Source organism: Fragaria vesca, linkage group LG1 (genome assembly GCF_000184155.1).
Source record: "Fragaria vesca subsp. vesca linkage group LG1, FraVesHawaii_1.0, whole genome shotgun sequence".
In the NCBI taxonomy this organism is placed as follows: domain Eukaryota; kingdom Viridiplantae; phylum Streptophyta; class Magnoliopsida; order Rosales; family Rosaceae; genus Fragaria; species Fragaria vesca.
In genome coordinates this window covers 20,704,235-20,727,450 of record NC_020491.1, presented here as the reverse complement: position 1 = coordinate 20,727,450, position 23,216 = coordinate 20,704,235, and the positions used below count along the sequence as shown (strand labels likewise).

Here is a 23,216-nt window from a genome sequence, read left to right as displayed (position 1 = left end):
AAACTGAATTATTGTATCATAAGTTAAAAGTTGAAAACACAATAACATAACACTAATATAAAATTCTTAATCAACAAAATCAATAAGGCAACAATCCAGCAACATCCAATTAAAAAAACATGAATACTTTCAAAAACAATAAAATACAACTTCAAATTAGCCATATATCAAAATAAAACTCGACGTTCCTGCATATCTCGAAAGTCATCTACTATTGAGTTGATGTCGAATTTTTTTGCAATCTCTTTCTCAATGTACATTAGTAATGAGTCTGTAAAGAAATCATTATCCATACGGTTACGAAGCCTTGTTTTGACTATACGCATAGCAGAAAACGAACGCTCCGTAGTTGCTGTAGACACTGGAAGAGTAAGGACAAGCACAATCACCCTATAAACAAGCGAATACGTTCTTGATCTTCTAGTTCTCATCATCCACTGAGATATATCAGAAATAGTTGAAAGACTTTTGAACTCTTCATCTCGAACTACATCATACTAAAAAATTCCAGTTGCTTCTTGAGTTGCAGCTTCTCATGATCTACAAAGTCTTGTGGATAGAATTTTTCTACTAACTGACATACGTTCTCTATCTTGAATGAACCATTTATTTCACTAGGGTCCAAAGCTGAACTTAGAATAAGTAGTTCTACAGAACGCTCGTTAAATCGGTAATTTAGTTCTTACAATTGAGAATCTATGGCAGCATAAAATATATCTACCTGGTAACAACGCAGAACTGTCCAATCATCTTTGAGAGCTCGACTTCCTCTTCCAACATAACGAACATTCATATCTGGTATCTCTATTTTACGTGCCTCGCAAAATGATTTTGCCTTGCTAAATATACCATCAAATCCATCATCTCTCAACTTTTGAAGGAACGCTTTAGTAGCAGAAACGGTCTCATGGCATTCAAAATGTCTTGGGATTTACTTTGTAGAGCCAGACAAAGTTCATTGGTATTCTCCATAATATCTTCCATGAGATGTAATATGAAGACAAACTGATACGTTGTCATTGACTCATAAGCTGCATCTGCATCTTCTGCTTGAGTATTTTTCCCTTCATCGATTATGTTTATAAGAACCTGACAAACTGGGCCAAACCTTTTTCTCAAACTAGAAATAGATCTGAAGTGTGAACTCCAACGAGTATCTCCAGCACGTTGCAAGGTTTCAATTTGGTTGAGTCCTCTTCCAGTCTTGAGTTCATCAATTGAAGTCAAATACTCTATCTCTTCTTCTTGAGCGATTTGAAATTCATCATTACGCTTGCACGAAGCACTAAGAATATTGACAATAAAAGTCAATTGAGTGTAAAACTTTTGAATAGGAATAACTCCTCTTGATGCTGCTACTAAAGTCAATTGCAATTTATGTGCTAAGCAATGAACATAGTAAGCATAAGGACAATCGTTTGAAATCAAAAAGCTTGTAGTCCATTCCACTCACCTCGCATATTACTGGCACCATCGTAACCTTGACCTCGAATGTTTTGAACATCTAAACTATGATTGGATAATACTAAATATATTCCTATTTGTAATGTTGCTGCCTTGGTGTCTGAGACGTGCACAAGCCCAAAAAATCGCTCCCGAATAAAACCTTCTTTGTCAACAAATCTCAATACTATAGCCATTTGCTCCTTCTTTGACTCATCACGAGCTTCATCAACAATTATGCAAAATTTTGAATCACCAATTTCTTCTTGAATCGCCTTTTTTACTCATATTGAAAATACTTGTAATATCTGCCTTTGAATTGTTGGCGATGTGTAGGAAGCATTTTTTAGAGCATTCTGTAATATGACTTCAGCAACTTTTTCATTATATGAACCCACTAATTTTAAGAGTTTCAGGAAGTTACCAAGATTGGGTGAATCAAGACTTTCGTCATGGCCTCTAAATGCACAACCTTGGAATGCGAGCCATCGAACTGCTATAATTGAAGTTCTGACTCGTAGGCGGTTATCTGCAATTTGTTGTACTGTATAACTTTCAACAACATGTTGTATATGTTGGGGTTGCTTCATCAAGTCTTCACATGCTCTTATAGCATCTTTATGAGTAGAGTTAGAATCTTTACCCATATGACACAAAAAAGCACAACTCTTTTCGTCTCTTACTTTCTTCCAACTTTGAAATCCACCAATAGTGAAAGCTTTATGTCCAGAATGTCAGGTGGGCTTATTAAATAGAAAGCACGGCAAACAATAAGCTTTATCTTCAGTCGGAGAGTACTCTAGCCAGGATGGAAATAATTCAAACCAAGAAGATTGAAAACTCGGCTAGCGATTTCCTTTTTGTGGATATCTCAAAAGTTTAGGCTGGTACAGACCAAGTTTAATATAAGCACATCGGACCTCATCTCGTAGATTAGTATTATATTCCCATATTTGCGGACGTTAACCTGGATCACGTTCTAGTGAATCAATCTGAATTTCATTGGTTTTAGTTCTTGGAAATTTAGCACTATTTTCAGGCTGTCGAGTTTCAACATCAGATTGAGGTAACACAACGCTTGGTTCAAGATTTTCAGTTCTTGGAAATTTAGCACGATTTTCAGGCTCTTGAGTTTCAACTTCAGAGTGGGGTAACGCAGCGCTTGATTCAAAATTTTCTGGCATTTTTCTTTTAGTCGTAAACCACTTGTCCAAAGTCTTTTGCGTGAACGCCTTGTTCATCTACAAAAGAAAAAAAAAAACTCATATAAAAAATATGTACTCAATTAAAATCATTGAAATAAACAAAAAAAAAAGAAAAACATTGATACAATATGTACCTTTTGTTTGCTGCCTCTGTCTCTGAATGAATAACAAAATAGTATGTTAATAAGTAATAAAATTAGGACAGAATACCCTAATATACTGCTCAATATATAGGGGAAATCTGTGACAAAAAATATAAGGGACGTCACTCTAGTCCTAATAGGAATAGAATTCTTTTTTAATATTATTTTGATGTCCTTATCCTATTTTTATATTAATTTTGATTTTTATTGTATTTTTGTGGGTGGGGTCAAGGGGGAACGTGGGAGGTGGCCGGTGAGGTATAGTGTGGAGTGTGGACTTTGGTTGGTCTCTCAACTCTCTCTGACTCTCACGTGGGGGGGGAGGACGGGTTCAGCTTTTGTATATACATATTATTATAATAATTTCAATAGAAATATACATGTTCAAACGGAATCTGGGAGAAACCTGGCAGGGGTCCGGACCCCACCAGACCTGAATATACCTCCGCCCCTGGAAGAAAGACTTGGTTGACCGAAGACCTCAGTCACTCGTTATAATCGAATCCGACTTGAGTTGCTAGCTATAACCTCACAATACCTCTTGCTCTTTCTTTCTTCATGGAGTTTGCCACCAGCATTGCAGAGAACGTCTTGGGTAGGCTAGCTTCCTATACTTCCCAAGAGATCTTCTTGGCATGGGGTGCCCAACTTGAGCTCACCAAGCTCGACAAGACTTTGTCTACCATCAAGCTAGTTCTCGGAGATGCAGAGAAGAAGCAAGTGAAGAATCCCTTAATCACTCAGTGGTTGGGAAAGCTCAAAGATGTTTGTTACAACGTTGATGATGTCCTTAACGAATAGGAGTTCCAAACGCTGCAGAAGAAAATGCTGGTCAACAACCATGGACGTGTCAAAGGACAGGTACGCCATTTTTTTTCGCTATGGAATCCAATAGTGTTTAACTTCAAAATGGGGCATAAAGTGAAAGAGATTAGAGAACAACTTGCTGAGATTGATAATGAAAAGAGAGAGTTTTCTCTTAATCAAGTCGATCAACCGGCCGAAGATCATTGTGCGCCCAGACAAGTGCACAATGACAAAAGGATCACAACTTCCACAATTGAGACTTCAAGTGTCATCGGGAGAGATGGTGACAAACAAAAGATTCTCAAGCATCTGTTGAATGACACTGATTTCTCCAGTGAGGAGAATGTGTCTGTTATTTCCAGTGTTGGATTAGGAGGGTTGGGGAAAACAACACTTGCTAAATTGGTGTATAATGAGAGCATGGTCAAAGAAAATTTTGAGAAGAGGATGTGGATATGCATCTGAGACAACTTTGATATCCAAACATTAGTGAGAGGCATTACTAGTGTTGCTGGTGGACCAAAATGTGAGGATGAGAGTTTGGATATTATGGAAATAAAATTGCAAGATACTCTCAGGAGTAAAAAGTTTTTGTTGGTGTTTGATGATGTCTGGGATACAGAGTTGGTTGGAGTAACACGAGAAAAATGGATTGTTTTAAAGACTCTGTTAAATGTGGGAGTTAAAGGAAGTAAAATTATCCTAACAACACGAAACAAATCTGTTGCTTCACTTGTGAATTCTTTATACGTGCATTCTTTAGAAGGTCTTTCCCACAAAGATTGCATGTCCTTGTTCATCCAAAAGGCATTTAACAGAGGAAAGGAGCACCGGTACCCGCACTTGATAGAAATTGGAGAGGATATTGTGAACAAGTGTGGAGGAGTTCCTTTAGCTGTAGCTACTATAGGGAGCATGCTCTATTCAAATACGGAGCGACACAAATGGTTGAGTGTCAGAGATGATGACATGTGGAGTATAGGAGATGACAATATTCTACCTGCACTCAGATTGAGCTATGATGCATTGCCACAACACTTGAAACCATGTTTTACTTTTTGTTGACTTTTCCCAAAGGATTATGAATTCTTCAGTGAAGGATTGGTTCAATTGTGGATGGCACAAGGCTACCTCAAAACAACTAAGAAAAATGAAGATCTTAATAAAATGGGTATGGACTATATAAGGGAGTTCTGCTCTAGATCTTTATTTTAAATCTAGTTGGATGTCAAAACCCAATTACTGTTTAAAATACATGACCTGGTTCATGATTTAGCGATATCGGTGACATAAGTAGAGTACTACATAGTCAATTCTCGTCCCTCTAGTGGTTTTGATATGGTTCGACATGTGTCAGTATCCAAAAAGGACTTATTTGGAGAAGAGGCAAAAATGCCTGATTTCATATTCAAGTCAACCAAATTGCGAACCTTTCTAATTCCTGAAGATGGCGAGATCAATCAATATTTCGTGAAGACATGCATCTCGAGATTCAAATATATGCGGGTTCTAGATATCAGTGGGTCGCCTCTTGAGGAGCTACCAAGTTCCATTGGTAGTTTGTTTCATCTAAGATTGCTCAACTTGTCTGCCAATGATAAGATCAAAAGGCTTCCAAATTCCATCTGTAAGTTATTGAACTTGGAGTCCTTAAATCTTGTTAACTGTACCGCACTTGAGGAGATACCCAAGGACATAGGGAACCTGATCAACCTCCAAAACTTGGAGATAACTACACAGCAGACGTATTTGCCAAAAGGAATTAGACGGCTCACTTTACTCCAATTTTTCGGTTTAGATGGATGTGTCAATCTGAAATCTTTGGGCGAAGAGATCCTATTCCTCACCAACCTTCGTCAACTGTTGATTTATTCTTGTGCAAATTTGGAATCCTTGCCACCAAATATGAAACTCTTGACCGCTCTGCATACTCTAATGATTGCTACGTGTGAAGAGCTTGATTTGATGAAAACCAAAGAAGGCCCTCAAGGTCTTAGATCATTTGCACTCAGGAATTCAGATTTGGAGGTTTTGCCTCCTTGGCTTGAAGATTTAGCGAAAGTTTTGCAGAGCATAGCACTCGTCAACTGTGATAATCTAACTGAAGTTCCGAAATTGCAAAAATTCACATTCCTTGAACACTTAAGGATTGACTACTATTCCAATCTGTTAGCTTTGCCGGAAGGGTCGCATTGCCTCAGTGAGTTGAGAGAATTGGAGATTAATTATTGTCCGAAACTGAGCAAAAGTTGCAAAAGGCAATTAAAAGGTCAGGATTGGTCTAAGTTTGCACGTGAGGCAAAGATTAAGATCTACCCTGATGTGGATACAGACGAAGGTGATAATGAAGGTGATAATGAAGGTGCTTTCGACGATCACAATGCTATATCAAGTGTTAGTTAGGTAAGAATCCATCCACTACTAATTGATTTATCCTTTTATATATTGATAGGTAGAACTGTAGAATAATATGATGCGTGCAACTTTCATACTAAACGTTGTGGTTTTCATGATATGCATCAATTTCATATGCTCGTCACTATTGTCAGTTTGATGAAACTTTAGTTAAGACCTTCGATGATTTATGAGAATTTGACGATATTCATTTGACACTTTGAGCACACACAAAAATAAATGTGTGCTTAATATTATTGTTTAGTCTTGTGCACACAACCAGTCTGGTTCTAAAATCCATTGTTTTGTAGTTTATACCTTATATGTACGGAATTTGGCTTCTCTACTTAGATTTACGTTGCTTGGATTTTCTTGGATGACTTCTAACCATTAGATTGAGTAAAATCTAAGACCACCATGTCATCATTATGTCATCATTATGTCATTTTACTTCATCTAATGGTTATAAGATATCCAAGCAAATCCAAGCAACTTAAATCCAAGCAAATAATCCAAATCCGTATGTATGTCCTCATATCAGATTAATTTATTTATGTTATATTTAAAGCAATAACATAAAAAAATCTCTTATATTAGTTTATTATATTTAAAGCAATAACATAAAAAATCTCTTATACATATGTTGTACTAGTATATTTGCTACCTTTTTTCCAATCTATCATCTATCATGCAAAGTATATACCAACATGTCATGTAATTAAACAACCTCCTCTATATTCAGTATTTCTAACTAAAAGAACGTATGCAAATTTTCACTTATTTATACTGAAGATTGAATGTTATAACTAGCTACCAGTGACTAGATTTTCATAAATTTATAACATGTAGGCTTTTCATGTATTGTAGATCTCCAGAGTTGCAACTGAAGTGTGGCTAGGTGCTTCAGAATGAAGTAGCACTACATGTACTTGCATTTTACTACTGTGCTTAGGTCACCACGGAGTGATCATTTGGTGCGGCTGCTCTTCCTCTCTGGCTCTTTGCATGTTGCTGCTTGAGTCCCATGTTTCTAGGCCTTCCTGGTTTAGGCTTGTTGTGTTTCTTTTTCCATTTTTGGCATACTGTGTTGTTGTATGTACTGTTACTTTGTGTGGCTTTTGGTGTTCCTACCTAGTTTCCGGGTTTTGTGTTCTCCTTTTCACGTTCATTCACTTGATTGTTGTTTACCAAAATAAAATTTTGTAACGTTAGAGGTTGTTGAACTCAAAGTGATCTGTGACAAATTGTTTGAGTGGCTTCATTTATGCTTGTTTTGTAATTTTCTTGTTATGCTTGTTTTAGTTGATTCTGGTTCTTAACATTTGCAGAAATATGCTTTATGAAAAGAAGAAATACTGAAATAGCAGTGGCGACAATACTAAATGGCCTAAAAGTTTGATTACAGAATATCAGATTATTTCTAGCCCTCCAAATGAAATAATCACGAGTCCAAGCTATTGGAAAGAGAATCCAAAGCCAAGCAACGGCAAATGTCTATAAATGTATGATTATTCAAACGATTTTTAAACGCAGAGCAAACCAATGAAATATCGGGAGTTGGGATTCGTTAAGAGGAAGTGTGGTATCTGCTACACAATACTGGCTATGCTCGTTGATGAAATGCTAGAATCAGTTGCACAAACTCTTGAAACCTCAATGCCCAGTTGCCCACAGCCCCACAATACTACAAATACATTATCAGAGTGGTATTGAGTAAGTTACAGAGTTGGTGACATCCAAAGCAAAGATCTTAGGCACCATTATCGTCTCAGTAAATTGCCTGTAGCTTCCAGGTTGTTCAATAAATCACTATATACTTGTACCTCAAGGCCCCAACATATAACTGCTTACAATGACAGAACCTGTAGTTGTAAAAGAGTAAAAGAATCGATAGACCAGTTACAAATGAAACACAATGAAAAGACCACCACATGCACATATCCCACTTGTGCCAAAACAATCACAATTTTCAGAGTCAATGACCATTAAACATTGATATCTGAGCGCTTTGATCTGGCAGCATTGCTGATTTCTGGGTAACTAGAATATGCAAATCTAGGGATGCTGTAATTTTCAGAAACCGCAACTGGCTGCTGTGGATAAAGCGTGGGAGGTGGTGTCAGATTGCGTTGCGCTGGAAGAGGAGGGAGCATGTTGTACTTGTAAGGGTCGCCACCATGTAAACTACAGCAGAGGAAAAGGAAGAACAAAAAAACCAACGTAAGACACCAATCATCAATTCAAACAAAGCAAATTGTGAGAAGTAATGACGATGAGGATGAACAGCAATTGTTATAGTCTAAATTCAGCAGAACACGTCTCATTACGTGTAGCATATAGCAGGCAATATGATTATGTTTTATTACATTAAACTACCTGCTCTTCTTCCTGTATGAATGATCCTCATCACTCCAATTTTCATCTACTGTCTGCGCAGGACTTTCAACCGGAGAGATAGACCATGGACTTTGTGCAGGTAAATCATCAGAAAAATATCTTCTCCTAATCAACTGAAACAAGCACAACAATATAAAGTTGGACATATGTCTTGAGACAAATTAAACATAATCAGCTAACAAGAAGAGAAATACAAACCATTCGGAAGAATTTCATCACAGCTTCCTTGTCATATCTTGCTTCTCTGGCAGCCTGTAACCAGACAATCATGTATTAGTATAACTACATCTGATTTAACACCAATTCATAATCTCACCAATTTACCAACCCTTCCATCACAAGATGTTTGTGCCAAAAAGCAGGATGACAAATCATATTCCAGCAATGAAACACGAAGAGGTGCAAATCAAAAGTTACATATGTTTTGCCTAGGTTAGTATCAAACCAAAGAAACAAAATTAGCCCACAAATCAACAGCCTTTCCTCAAACCAGCCCTGATCCAACTAATGTGTACTATCAGAAATCTTGAGCAATTGATCTTTTAGCTAATAAAATAGTATAGGCAAAAGCATAAAGAAATTAGTGGTATGGGGGGGTACTCAACTACAAGGGCGGCAGAGAACGCTAGATCTTCTACCAGTGAATATAATCTTATTAGAATACACCTTACAATTTCTCTTCTTATATTTGCAAAACAGTGAAAGATGTGCTGCTATACAGGTGATCCCGCAAATCTTTAATAGGGCTGAGAAGGGAGAGAAGCAACAATAACCATTATTGATGTAACTATCTTATCAAGATTTTGACATTCTGTACCAAAGATTGTTTTCTAGGAAACAGATTTTACAACTTAATACAGATTTTAACCTTATACTTTTTCTAAATACTTTGGCACTGAATATAACAGACTTGCAAACTTGAAAGATTATATATTCTTGGATTTTGGACGAATAATCCAAATTTTTGATAGATGTTCTATCTGAAGAGTGAAACTAATTTGGCACCCCATTCCTGACAAATGACATCCACACAAGTGAATGGCACAGTATAAAGAAAGAATAAAGATACCCATTTGACCTTGGACAAGTCCTTACAGTGGTACAGAACCTGTTCAAATTTTGCCCACTGCCTTATGTTTATTTTATCTTCTTCTATTCATTATATAAACAGTAGAGTTAGCATAAACATCTATCAAATGTCACAGACAAAAGCATTTTGAGTTGGTGAAGATCATATCTTCCTCTTGCTAGTTAAAACATTAGAAAATAAAATGTTGTCATCTCATAACAAGAAAAAGTAATTCAAATATATGAAAAACAAATTAAGGTAGATAAACTACTGGCCTTGGCTGAATTTTGTTCTTTGTCTCAACTAATGCTCTGCCTTTCATTCATTTAGACGATCAAGAAACAACATACATCATGTGACTGTGCATGAATATATAAAGAAATACTGTAATTTGATATTTTAAAGATATACCTAGACTAGCACAGCGTCTGATTAACTCACTTTAGATTCTATCAATTTAAAATCCATTAAGCAGTTAAGCACCAAGTCCAGCAAGTTATTTTGTGCCGGGGAAGGGGAGGTTTTTGAGTGGATTGGCATATCTCTATATCTCTATATCTCCCATATCTCTATATATCTATATCTCCCATATCTCTATATCCAACCACACATAGATTGGCATCATCTTTTGGGGAAGCAACCTTGTGTGAGGCAAATTTGGCCTCGTCTTGTTGGCTGAAAACATTGAACCGACGGCGAGAAAGGCAAAAAAAATTGTGAAATTATCTAGACTGCTTGATGGACTTATAGCTGTTAATTTAAGGACCGTTAGATTATTCTTCATTGTGATTTGGGAGCTGCACTTAGCAGATTCTGAAACTACATTTTCACAGAGTTGTGCAATTTCAGTTGGTTGAATTTGACAATACTGTCAAGATAATGGACCTCATATCAACAACTAAGATTTTGTATATGCAAACAGATCAAAAGAAAACACAACCAATAGATTTATTAAATACTATGTTACCATATCCAAATTTCATTCTCATAAGTCATATGGCTAGACAATGTCCGAGAAGTAAAGGTGGGAAATGCAAAATGAAAATACAATAACCTGCTACTTACCGCAATAAGGCCTCCAGCTCCAGGAAAACTTTCAGTCAGTGGAAGTTCCTCGCTCGATGGTAGCAAACCTTGCTTCTCAACCCACTGTCGGGCAACATCAACAAGATTTCCACTGCTTCCCCTCGTACCATCCTTTGCAGCAATATCCGCTTTGTTACCAATAACAATATAAGGGACAGGAAGGCCACCAGGACCTCCAGATCCCAGAGGAGCTGAAAATGTCCCAGTTGCAGAAATCTCAGTTGCCCACTTCTGCAAGCCAGTTTTTGTCCTTCTTTGGGAGAGATCGTGAACAAAGATTACACCTACACATGAAATCCAATTAAGAACTGAATTGAAGATCTCACATCTGTTTCCAACATTTTAGTTACGTTGCTTTTAATAGGAAGTGAAACATGAGAATTGATTTCTGGATACAGTTAACAAATTGTGTCCAACCATGATGGTGATAACCATATTGTAACATGATTTAACATAATTTCTATTCAACATTTTTTGTGCTCATTCCATTGTTGATACATAGAACATGCATTCACCAAGAGAGGCAAAGATGTTTAATGCATACATGTTGATTTCATAAATAAAAAAAATACATGCTCAGAATAACATTTCTAAGCTTACCATTTATTTGGGAATAAAAAAGAGACCGGCATTCTTTGTATCTATCATGTCCACATATATCCCAGAGTTCTATAAAAAATTCTCTCTCAGCGTCGCCTTTAATGCTGCTTGACGAGCTACCAGAATTGCCATAAGTAGTATGCTGGATAAAACAATAATAGTAAAGACTTAGGAGACTTCAATTCACAACAATGGCTCTGCCCTCTTTAAGATACAAAGTAACTGTAGTTCTTACCTTTACACCAACTGAACATCCTACTGTTTGAGGAGGGCGTGCAGTGGAAGAACCGTTGACAATCAGATGAACAAGAGAAGTTTTTCCAACACCTATATATGATTCAAAATCAAAAGATGATGTTCTACCTTTACAACTGAAGTTACATGATGTAGTGTACAATAAAGCAGAGTTTTGGAGAAAGATCATCAGACATACATGCATTATACAATTACACTTCAACACATGCACAAATGTTAAGCTATAGGCTCAGAACGGTTCCATTTCAGCTATCATATACTGTTTCATCCAATATATAAACAAAACACAAATAAAACTGTTTTCTATAGCTAGCAAAGTTTATATACCTAGCATGGGTTAATAAGGATCTTGAAATTTTGCTTGATTAAAGAAAAACAGAACTTCGATTAGGAAAAAGAAACAGAAGTCAGAGAACATGGTCCACAATGTACAACCACCTACTAGAAACTCTACAGATCATGATAAAAACAACACAACATTATAATAAAATAAAATAAAAACCTATCAAGTCATAGCTGCTAAGTACATTGGCTAAATTCCAACAGTTTGCCACAGTGAATGCCCATAAAGGAGCCCAATCCAGACACACCCATAAATAATCCACGCTCTCATCCTCCACCTTTTTATTATCCTGTTAATTACCGTTCATATCAATACAGTGAAGTAATAAATGACCCATACGTAACAGCACTCTTGCAAATAAACACCATTGACAGAAAAGGAATAAGGGTATAAAGCTTCCCATGAGAAGTTATCAAAGCCAAGACATTTGTGCCTTAGAGAGTGCTTTAGCTTTTCATATTACAAGGGAAGGTGTGAAGAAAGAAAGATAATGGCTATCCGTTGTGTAATTTTGAGAAACAATTTAAGAAAAGCTCTAGAAGATTCCAGATTTAGTTTATCTAATGAGATAGCTCTCTGCTTCTTGCTCATGGAGATTCTCTTAAAACCAAAAAATTCCCAACACAAGGAAAAAAAATCTGCACATTCTTGCAAACAGAGTAACCCAGGGATTGAGATAACAATAAAGACAAGGAAACAGAACAAAAATATCTCTCCCCACAGTTCTTTTGGCGTGGTAGATGTCAGTTCATGGTCACCTAGCAACAGTTTCTACCACTTTCAATCCTCCTGAACTTTTTTATTCTAGCGTGACAAAAAGAACCGTAGCCTTCCTTTTTCCTTGGATATCCCCACCACATCTCCCCTTTCAACATGGCCCGTAGTTTCCTTCTGCAACCCCTTTCAACAACCAACTTCTAATAACCATTGCTCCAGATTAAAAAGCTGATCCACACTGATGGGATTAAAGTCCACCCCCAACCCCTCCCTGACAAACAGAGTACTGAAATTAAGTTATTATAGTATTAAGCATTAGCTGATAAAGTCATCAGATCCCATTACCAACCCAGAACTCTTACCAAAACACTAACTTCCCCCATTGCCCACTCAAAATAACAAGAAGAACCAAAGAATTGAACCCCTTTGGAGATCTCTCTTCTGGTACTAACTTGGATCTGCAAGGTTTAAAATCTCAGCCATTTTCATACAGCCCATAATTACTCCAACTTACATTATGCCCAAGAGAATATGCCTCTGACTTAATTTTCTTGACTCCTAACCCTCCTTTGTCTGTAGCTTGCAACACCATATCCACTCCCACCTAAACAAATGGTCCTTCCTTCCCTTCTGCCATCCATTTCCACAATAATACTATCATCACCCTCCCACCCTTGTTTCCACACCACAAGGAATCATAAAACAGAAGAAGGCTATGGCAAACTACTCAACACTGATTGGATTAAGCTCAAAGCATCACCAATCTAAGCTACTCATCCATATATTTTCCATAAATCTAAAAGATCAGTCTCCCACTACCGCCACATAATCAATATCACTTCTCAATAAACCTTCACTGAAGAATACTTTCATGCCGTCAACTGGGTACACGCCACGCAGCACAGCCATCAAAGCCAATCTCACATGGCACTTAACTCCCTTAATTCAAATTACTTACACAATCACTTCAAAGAAGAGTCTCTACACACCACAACACAGATATACTTCTCAACAATCTAATCTGATCCAAAAAAGCAAAAATCACTCCAATCACAACTATGCCCAAACAATACTAACCTAACCAAATCTAATTCTCGATCCAAATTTTTCATACATAATGCTTCCACTAATCACTAAACACATATAACAGTCTAAACAATAAAAATCAAAACTTGCAAAACCCAAAACTTATAAAAACTAAAGTGAGAAACAAATACCTGAGTCACCAACAACAAGAACTCGAACCTGCCCAGAAGGCGGCCCACCACCGTTTTGCTCTTTGTTGTTCTCCCTCTCACGTTCCCTCCAGAACATTTTGTCCCCTTTCTAAAATCTTCAAACCCAAATCACCTCATAAATCAAAGAACCAATCTTTGGAGACCCACAAATCAAGTCCCATCACACACACACAGAAAAGAACAGTTTCTCCAAATGGGTACCCTCCGTTTCAATCTAGAATCCATTTCCCATTACGATCAAGCCAAGATCGACCCTCAAACGCAGAACCCAGTTGGGGACATGACCCAGAGAAGCCAATAGAGAGAGCCCAGGAACCGAGACGAGCTCCACTAACAGATCGACTATGTATGAATACCTTGAGGCGTTCCGAATTCAAAGTAAAAGCTGGGATTTGGCTCCAACTTGTGTGTAATTTTCTTCAAATCACTATTTTGTTTGTGTTTGGTTTTTCTATGAACAAGTTCGCGGTAGAATGCCGAGCAACGGAGCAAGATCTCGAGGTTGCTTAATGAATTACTTTTTAAACAACAACAAAAATATTAATCAATTTTTTTTTGAATAAAATATTATTCAAGTAAAGTATAGTAATAAATTTTTTTTAACTGAATTAATTGAAAAGACGAGCTCTCTCACTCTATCAAAAAGATTGGCTATGTACGCAGAACCCTAAACCGTAAAGGTATTCGAAGATCACTTATTATATACATTGCTTATGTATAGTGCACCGACTACACATGAAATCATGACTCCCAACCAAAGTTCATAGCCAAGACTTATACAACTTGAACTAACCGAAGTTACAAATTAACATAACAGTATATCCATCTAAGACCTCATGGTGTACATCAATACTAGTACAATTGGGTTTAATCGTAATAACAAATGTACCCATTTAGGTGGGTTGGATCAATCCTCAACCCGGGTTAATATACTATTCATCCAAATTAGTCACTGGTCATTGGTTCAACTATACAACAACAAGACCAATATGAGGAGGATCCATGACATAAAAGATTATAATTAAAATTATAATCAAAATATCATCTATTAGATCTAATACGAACTAACGGTTTAGCATAAAATTAAATCTTTTTTATTTTCTTGTCTTTTTTTAATTCAATTTATGAAATCTATATAAATAAAAATTCATGATTACAATTCTCCATTTGAAATATAATTAAGAGGAAATAATTCGTTTTCTATTTAAACTCATTTACTAGAGAGGAAAAAAAAACAAATTAAGTCTCATAGACATGCATATATATGCTTATTTCAGTTTTTTTTTTTAATCAAAAGCTTATGGTTGTTCATAGCACAAGATGATATGAGTACTTCTATACATAATATGATCATAAGTTTTCCAACATGTTATGACAGACATCATCTAGATATATTTTTTTTTTTGAAGAAGAACATGAAGATGATGATGATACTTTCTAGTAAATGAGTTTCAAATCAAATGGAGACCATTACCTTCATGTTAATTGCATTCTAAAATGAGAGTAAGTAATCATCAATTTTCATTATGTTTTTAATAAAGAGATTATTTAATTAATTGATTTAAAGAAAAAGAAAAGAACATAAATTATTTTTAGTTTTTATGATTAATCTCAACCGTTAGTTGTTATTAGATCTAATAATTGATATTCTGATTATAATTTTAATTATAATCTTGTATGTCACAGATCCGCCTCATATATATAGTGTTTTACTCTATTATTGAATTCAATAGTTATATATTTATACACAAAATGGTCATGTAATATTTATAAAGAAATTAAACTGTAATTATTTATAAGATATCGAAAACTAATGTGACAAAGACACGTGTCCATATCAATATCGTTAACTTAAGTACGGAAAAACACCATGAATAGAACAAGTACATATGAAACAAATTAATTAATATGATTTGGAGCATATATGACCTGGGTCTTTGAAATCCCTTGTTCTAAATGAAACGAAAAGTTAAGTTTAACAATTAACATGCATGCTTTGCATAAACCACATATTATGGTTTAGCTACTTTAATTTTTTTAGAATGATTTGGTGCATATGTAATTATATATGTATTTCCTTTGATCAATTAGTTAAAAACTTCTAATTCGTGAGAATTCACTTCTTTATGACTTTTTCTCTATATTAGATATTTTACACATATCTCTGCTTGGTTTGAGTAATAGCCTAACGTCTTTAAGCGTGACGCAGAACACACAAAAATATATCATCAGGTGGTGGCATATGAAAAGAAATGCCATATATATGACTCTGAATTCTTGGCTGCTTATATATGATTATTTGAGCTATAGTAAATAATAGATGGATCTATGTAGAAGCAGAAGATTGCGAAGAAGCTCGTAAAGTAGTAGTCCAAATGTTGTTGGGATCCACATCCACTACTAGTGAAGCAGGATTGAAATGCAGCTGCACACAATTAGGGGTATCATGATTGTGCATTCCCTCGTATGTTGTAATCACATAGCTCGAGTCTTCTTTCTCCCTCTCTACTCTCTTCTTTACATCGCAGCCCACACTTGAGCACTTGTAGTAATTTCTGATTCAAAATGTTCAATAATTAATTGATTAATTAGACAAATAAGTGACAGAAAATACCATGCCATTAGTAGAGTGGCCATTAATCAAGATGCATATTTAGTGCATGTAGCAAGATATCCATAGAACGAGCCACCCCATATATATCTCATAGCGCAATGCTCACGTATACATGCTAATCAAAAGCCCTAAAACTACGTAATTAAGAGCTCTAACTCAATAAATAACTATCTAGATAAACTATTCAAATGGGTGAAATTCATGTAAAGCTTAATTAGTTGAATTTGGTTATCTTTCAGTGAGGCTCTTTGCTAGTGATGACCCCAATTAAGTAGCTTAATATTTAAGCACTTTGGAAATGCCTCGTGTGTTCTCCGGAGTGCACGTAGGTTCACACACACACACACATGCTAATTATATATATATATATATATATATATATATATATATATATATATATATATATATCAATATATGCCTCCTCGATCGATCAAGAAGATTTAATTTAACACATATGCAAGCAAATCTCACTCTCTCTCAAGACATCTTTAAGTTAATAACGACCATCTAGATGTTCGAAGCTGAGCTAAGCTAGCATTATGCATTCATATATTCAGAGCAGTGTGTAACTTCACTACGAGGGGGGAGACTATTTTAAGCAAGCAATACAATTTACATTTCTTAATGCAATCTAATAATATATCCGAATAGTTTATATATATATATCAAAATCTTGGAACAAAAGCAGTTAGGGCACACATAAATCGTGTACTCATCTAGTAAGCAGACAAATCCAACATTTTCATAAGCATTATCTATGCAAGAGAATCCAATGGTCAAATACTTCTCCTTCGATTTTCATAAAAACTGAGTCCCTTTTAAGATCTAAATTTGTGAAATCTAGCATATAACCATTTAGGTAACTAGGTAAGTGCTGCGGAAGGAGTACTGGAATTTGGCATAAACGTCGACTTTGAAGGGAAAACAATGACATACATGCAAATTTCTTGGACAAAGACATCGACACAGATTAATTAAAACAAATTTTGTATAATAATCATGGCCGAAATGCAGCTAGCTGCGAGCTAGTGTGCCAACTTGAGTATGATCTTAATCATATGAATAGTACGTGGTCGTCCCTACCCATTGGAGTAGACGTTTTGGAGGTAGACAGAGAGATCGATCACGAGTCTCGAATCAAAGCAAGCCACAAGTATCATATCATCGATCTATTGGATTAATAGAGCAAAATGACAAGCTTATTGACTAGACATGACTCTGTGATTACCTACGTCTGTGTATGTTCACTATGTTGTTGATCGATATGTACCTGTTGCAGGTCAATGATAGAAGCCTCGCTCTCTTTTTCTCTCAGATTGAATATAGAAGTTATGCAGAACTCAACAAAGAATATTTCATCAAGTTAATGCTTACTGCAGCTGGCTAGTGTACGTGTTCAAGCTAAGAGTTTGCTTCAGCTTCTCGATCTCAGATGGTCAGATTTGTAAAGATCATCAATAATTGAAAAAAGAAAAGAAAATTAAACATGATCGGTCGATCTTCTCAGTACTTTGAACTTCAACTTCGGTTGAAGTTGCTCTAATATTTTTAGTTTTTTTTTTTTTTTATTATATAATAAAAGAATAATTACCTGGGATTTGGGCTGTTCTTCACGTACTTCTTGCCGTACTTCCTCCACTTGAAACCATCATCCATGATCTCCAGCTCCGATTTTGTTCTAAATGCAACCCTATGGCCCCTATGGGCATGACCCCCTTCTCTCATGCTGTTCTTCATCGCTGCCGCATTTCTACATAAACAGAAACATATCATATAAGAATTGACTACTAGCTATAGAACATCAAGCTTAATTTTCCAAGTAAAATTAAGAAATTGAAAAGGTATGTATTCCACTTGCATATTAGTGGTGGAATTTCTTGATGTTGCACTACTTGAACCACAACCAGCAGCAGTACCATGACATGTTTCCGGCGATATCATGCTCATCAGCGACGACGAATCCTGATAATCATCGACCCTGTAATCGAGCATGAGATATTCCGATAACTCATCGAAACCCATCGAGTTCTGATCCAGCTGATTCTCTCCAAACTGACCGCAGTTCATCCAGCTAGGGTTTGAGTCCATGACTCCCCAGATGAACTATCCACTCTAAACAAATTGTTGAGTCAACTGAAGAAAGTGGTGATAATACTAGCTAGCTTGTTAGCTTAGCTTTGCACACTCATATATACCGATTGTTTTCTCAAAACTTTTGCAACTTCGCATACACTTTCCTGGAGGCAAGCTATGAAGGTTCGTCGTCTTCATCCATATCAGCTCTGCCACGTGGCGGCTGAGCATTGGAGGGGTTGATGACGTCACCATGATGACGTCGGATTGCTTTGCGTTTATGGAAATGGCACTTGTGTTGGGTTGGGCCAAGTGGGGTGTGAGCTGATAATTTTATGTTCGTTTCTGATAAGTGAGGACAGTTGTGGTGGGGATTTTTGACAGCTACTCCTACTCAGATCGATATCATAACAATCCAAGACTTAGGTGCGTGTATGTCTATATAACTGTGTGTGTCTATATATATATATTTTTTTTGAAAAGGGGTTAACCGGCCGTCTCTCGTGTTTTAACCATTAATGAAACTGTAGAATACAAAGAGGGAGATATAAAGCCTAAACCCCAGATTGCCTAAACATCTCAAAATAATATCAGGAGTTTTCAATTCTATGTATTCTAACAAGCACCATTTAGCAAGAAATGCGTCATTGGCTACTCCATTTGCTTTACAAATTTGGCGACATACTGGAAAGACAATACTTATGCAGAGCCATAAGTTACTATATATATAATTATAGGGATTATTAGGAGTGGTTCTAAGCTCTAACTATCAAGGACCCATTAAGTTGAGAACTAGTTGAAGACTTAATCGTTTCACCCATTTTTCGATCGTATATTTATATCTCAATCGACTGTTTAATTTGTATATATATATGAGTAGATCATCTCTACAAATTTTCATCCAAATTGAAAATCGTTAAGACATTCATAAATATGATTTACCAATTATAAACTTGAACGGTTCCTATTTGACAAATTTGGATCGTCCATTGATTTGATTTAGTTCGATCCCTTAACGATCACCAATTTAACTGAAAATTTGTAGAAATGATATACTAATATAGACCTAAAAACTGAACTATTAAGATAGAAAAATGTAACTGAAAAGTAGGTGTAAATAAACGATTAATGAGAAGTACTTAACTAGTCCTTAACCTAGCTAGTGGTCCCTATTAGAATCTCTCCATATATATAAGTGACCGAAAAAGAACCAAATAAGGACATTTATACTTTACTTTAATTTCATAACGAAACTTCGCTCTGGGTAGGAAATGAAAATACAAATGTATGTATATATAATTATATACACACCCAGATGAAAATACAAATGTTTTGCCAACGACAGTTTTGCAATACAGACAAATTACATGCATGAAGCCAAATACCAAGTAATAACCATGCATGAAGTTTTGAAGAATTTACTTACAGATCAAATGTTCAATTTCACATTTGTACTGGTTCATGTCTCTCCCTCTTTGTTTGTTTTCTTAAAACAAAATAAAAGCTAAATATAAAGAACCAAGTGCATCTTGTTAAATTAATTAATTCACATGAGGCACCCGTTAAATTTTAATTAATCCATCCAAGTTGTTTATTTTTATAAGATGACATCTTCGTTTTAAGGCCGTCAAAGCCATCAAACACTAGGTGTAGACGTTTAAGACTTTTCATTACATTATTCTCTACAGAAAATGATAGTGGAGAAAGATGATCGAGTTTAAGAATGAAGTTTTATTCTTGAAGGAGTTTTTAGAAATGAAGTTCTAATTAACAGCCAAAATAATTAATATGAATTGGCATGGGGTTCCTAATTGACTAATTCATTTCATTTTCATGGATTACTTCACAAAGAATGAAATTCTAACAACCAAAATAACATTTAAAACTGGTGAAGAAGATGATGCCATCCCACAGAGCTTTCCAATAGCTACGCAATGTTTTCTTAAGATTTTGAGATTTGTGAGTGACTTATTGAACCAAAGTTTCAAGTCTAATTTGTAGACCTTGTTGGCTTTGCGCAAAATATTGTGATCTTGATCGGATACGCGTACTTATTTTCAGTTCTACGTACAGTAGTGCATTAGAAGAAACCTCAGCACCCCAAATTTTACCCTCAGAGGCCTCAATGTAGATGGATCAGTATTAAAAAGTATATATCGCCGCCGGCTGTGGTTTGTGAGAAACGGGTACCAATTTTATTTCCCTATTTAGTTTTGATTCTCTTACAGAAAATAAGCATGGAGCAAGAAAAATGAAATCAAGAAGGTTTATAGGGAATATCTAAGATATACTCAAAGCTAGGTTTTCACTACAAGGGTTTAAAGTTTTTTTTTTTTTGGGTAATGAATGAAAAATTTCATTAATGAAATTGGTTTATAGGCAAAAGGGTTTATATGCTAGCTATATATTGCTGAATAATCAAAAGGAGGCCTTTGTCAGTATCCAATTGGTCATATGCTGAATAATATCTGATTCCAGGAGAAGCATCAACAGGATAAATAAGCACATCACATGAAGCTAGTAGACCCTTTAATTAGCTAGCTATATATTATGTTTCTATTGATTGTGATTTGGGAGTGAAATGATGGGGAAATTGCATAGAAATATTTGAATTGACCTAAACGTCAGAAGTTTATAATATTGTACCTAGTTTCAACTTCGATGCTGTCTTTCCAACTTACGATTTGAGAGGGGAATTAGGAAGGAAACTTCATACTCGAAAGCAATAGTCTTAGTTACATGAGCACGGATGCATTTTGTTAGCTAGTTAGTATCCCTTTCATGCTTCGTTAATTATATGTTTTCAGTTTCAACTCTCCATCATGATCATCAATTTCAACCAAGTCCTTTTTGTCTTTCCATTTGAAAGCTTTCGAGGAAAATAAATTTTTAAGTTTTATCCTTTAACATGAAGAGTACCCCAAATTAATATGAAAAGATTGAGGAACTAATATCGATATTCTTTATGTATTTTGTTGTGGTAATTTTCACCATTTTTCACCAACTGGACAGAAAAATACCAACTTCCAGAAGTGAAAAAGGTACCCATGCAAATTAAACAGGGATAAAATGAGTCGACTTTACAAAATTGAAGTTCTCCTCCAACAGCACAAGGACGGCCTTATACGATATTGATCGAAGATCACAATGCAAGGAGCTTGACTGCTTGAGAACAAAGAATAAGATTAACAGTCTTTGGATTAATGTTGTGTTGTTGTTTCCAGATTTCATTATAAGCAAATTTTCTTTCCAAGAAAAACACAGAACCCAAACGCTCTTCATCAAATCAAATACATTCCAAAAGTTCACTATATACAAACAGAACATTATAAGCACTAATCTTGTGCTTGAGAAACATATGGAGTAAAGATTTGGGTGGCACATAATGGACAAAATAAACACCTCCATCTGTTTCGAATTCTTTGCTACATTCTTGATCGATTTCTTGGGACACCAAGTCTTGTACGAAATCCTCCTCCATGAGTGGCAGACCGTCACGCAGCTTGACCTTTGGCTCCCATCCCAGCAACTCCGATCCTTTGCCTTTGAGATGTCAGGCTTCCTCTGGCGAGGATCATCAGGTGTGTTTTCAACCATCTTGAACTCCACCTCAGGATTGATAAGCTCTTTAACATTCTCTGCCAGTTCGAGCATAGTAAACTCGTCTGGATTCCCAATGTTGATCGGACCGGTGTTGTCTCCTTGCATGAGTCGAAATGTCGAATAAGGCCATCGACCATGTCAGAGACATGTAGCAGAAACTCCTCGTCTGTGTTCCCGGCGATTGAACAGTCAAGGGCGCTCATTCTGGATAGCTTGAGCTATGAAGGAAGTTGCTGACAACACGACCGTCATTGATATTCATGCGAGGTCCGTACGCGTTGAAAACCCTAGCGATCCTTATCTCTAGAGAAAGAGAGACACATATATTATCGCACTCTCCCCAACACTCAAAGTAGTTCAAAGATCTCAAATTTTAATAGTAGTGGTTAAAATTTGAAAGAAGCAACAAAGTGCAAGTAAGTGATGGCATGCGTTTAATCTTGCTACTCTTTTAGCGAGACCGCCAACTCCGTCTATAGGTTCTTTCTTGCCTAATTGGAATTAGGACTTTGGATGTGATCCTTCCACGTTGGGTGTATGAGCAAAGCAATCATTGGGAGTAAAGGGAGCCAAGCAATCTTTGGTTGGATGTGTTTGTTAAATTATTATAATATATCCTAACCCTATACCCTAAACCTTATCTTGGATTTCTTCTTTTTAAGTATATTATTATATCATGCCCTATTTAGTAGGTTCATTAAAAATGTAAATAGTTGAGAGTAAGAGTTCTCTCGATCATGATGAGAATGATATAATAATATACCTAAAAAGAAGAAGAAATTAATCAAAGAATAAGAACATGTACCTTACAATTAAACATTTTTCGAGTATAATACAACAAAAAATATGCTGGAAATTGTAGAGAGGCCGACACCAAAAACATATGAAGAAGAATAAGAACTCAAACTTTTTTACAAATCGAATAGTTTTGTAATGAATATATATACACACACACATTGAAGTCATGAATATAAATTTAAAGCAAAGAAAAAATCAGGATGAAATTGATTAAGATTGAATATAATTGGGTATATAACACTAAACTACCATTTAAAGGTATAAATGATAAAAAAGTCTTTAAATATTCCAGATAATAAAAAATTCAACATTAAAACATGTTACATGATAAAATAGCCACCTTATAACATCTTAAATGATTAAAAGATCTATTTTCACACTTTTTACATGACCATTATACCCTCCTCTCTAATTTCACCTCTCTCTCTCTC

General features: G+C 35.8%; 2 protein-coding genes and 1 pseudogene across 2 annotated transcripts; all 3 read right to left on the bottom strand.

The window, feature by feature from the left end:
- Window positions 1-7,636: 7,636 nt before the first annotated feature.
- Window positions 7,637-14,173, bottom strand: LOC101311321 (uncharacterized GTP-binding protein At5g64813-like). Its single transcript, XM_004288506.1, has 7 exons — window positions 13,677-14,173; window positions 11,380-11,471; window positions 11,145-11,286; window positions 10,524-10,828; window positions 8,588-8,641; window positions 8,369-8,502; window positions 7,637-8,176 (listed from the first exon to the last, which is right to left on the bottom strand). The coding sequence occupies exons 1-7, from the start codon at window positions 13,771-13,773 to the stop codon at window positions 7,978-7,980; spliced, it is 1,023 nt and encodes a 340-aa protein (XP_004288554.1). The 5' UTR covers window positions 13,774-14,173; the 3' UTR covers window positions 7,637-7,977.
- A 1,674-nt stretch (window positions 14,174-15,847) lies between these two features.
- LOC101311038 (probable WRKY transcription factor 51-like) lies at window positions 15,848-18,532 on the bottom strand. The gene is made up of 3 exons (XM_004288505.1): window positions 18,170-18,532; window positions 17,903-18,061; window positions 15,848-16,252 (listed from the first exon to the last, which is right to left on the bottom strand). The coding sequence occupies exons 1-3, from the start codon at window positions 18,397-18,399 to the stop codon at window positions 16,024-16,026; spliced, it is 618 nt and encodes a 205-aa protein (XP_004288553.1). The 5' UTR covers window positions 18,400-18,532; the 3' UTR covers window positions 15,848-16,023.
- A 3,277-nt stretch (window positions 18,533-21,809) lies between these two features.
- The window catches only part of LOC101295958, a 2,806-nt pseudogene continuing 1,399 nt past the window's right edge, over window positions 21,810-23,216 (bottom strand).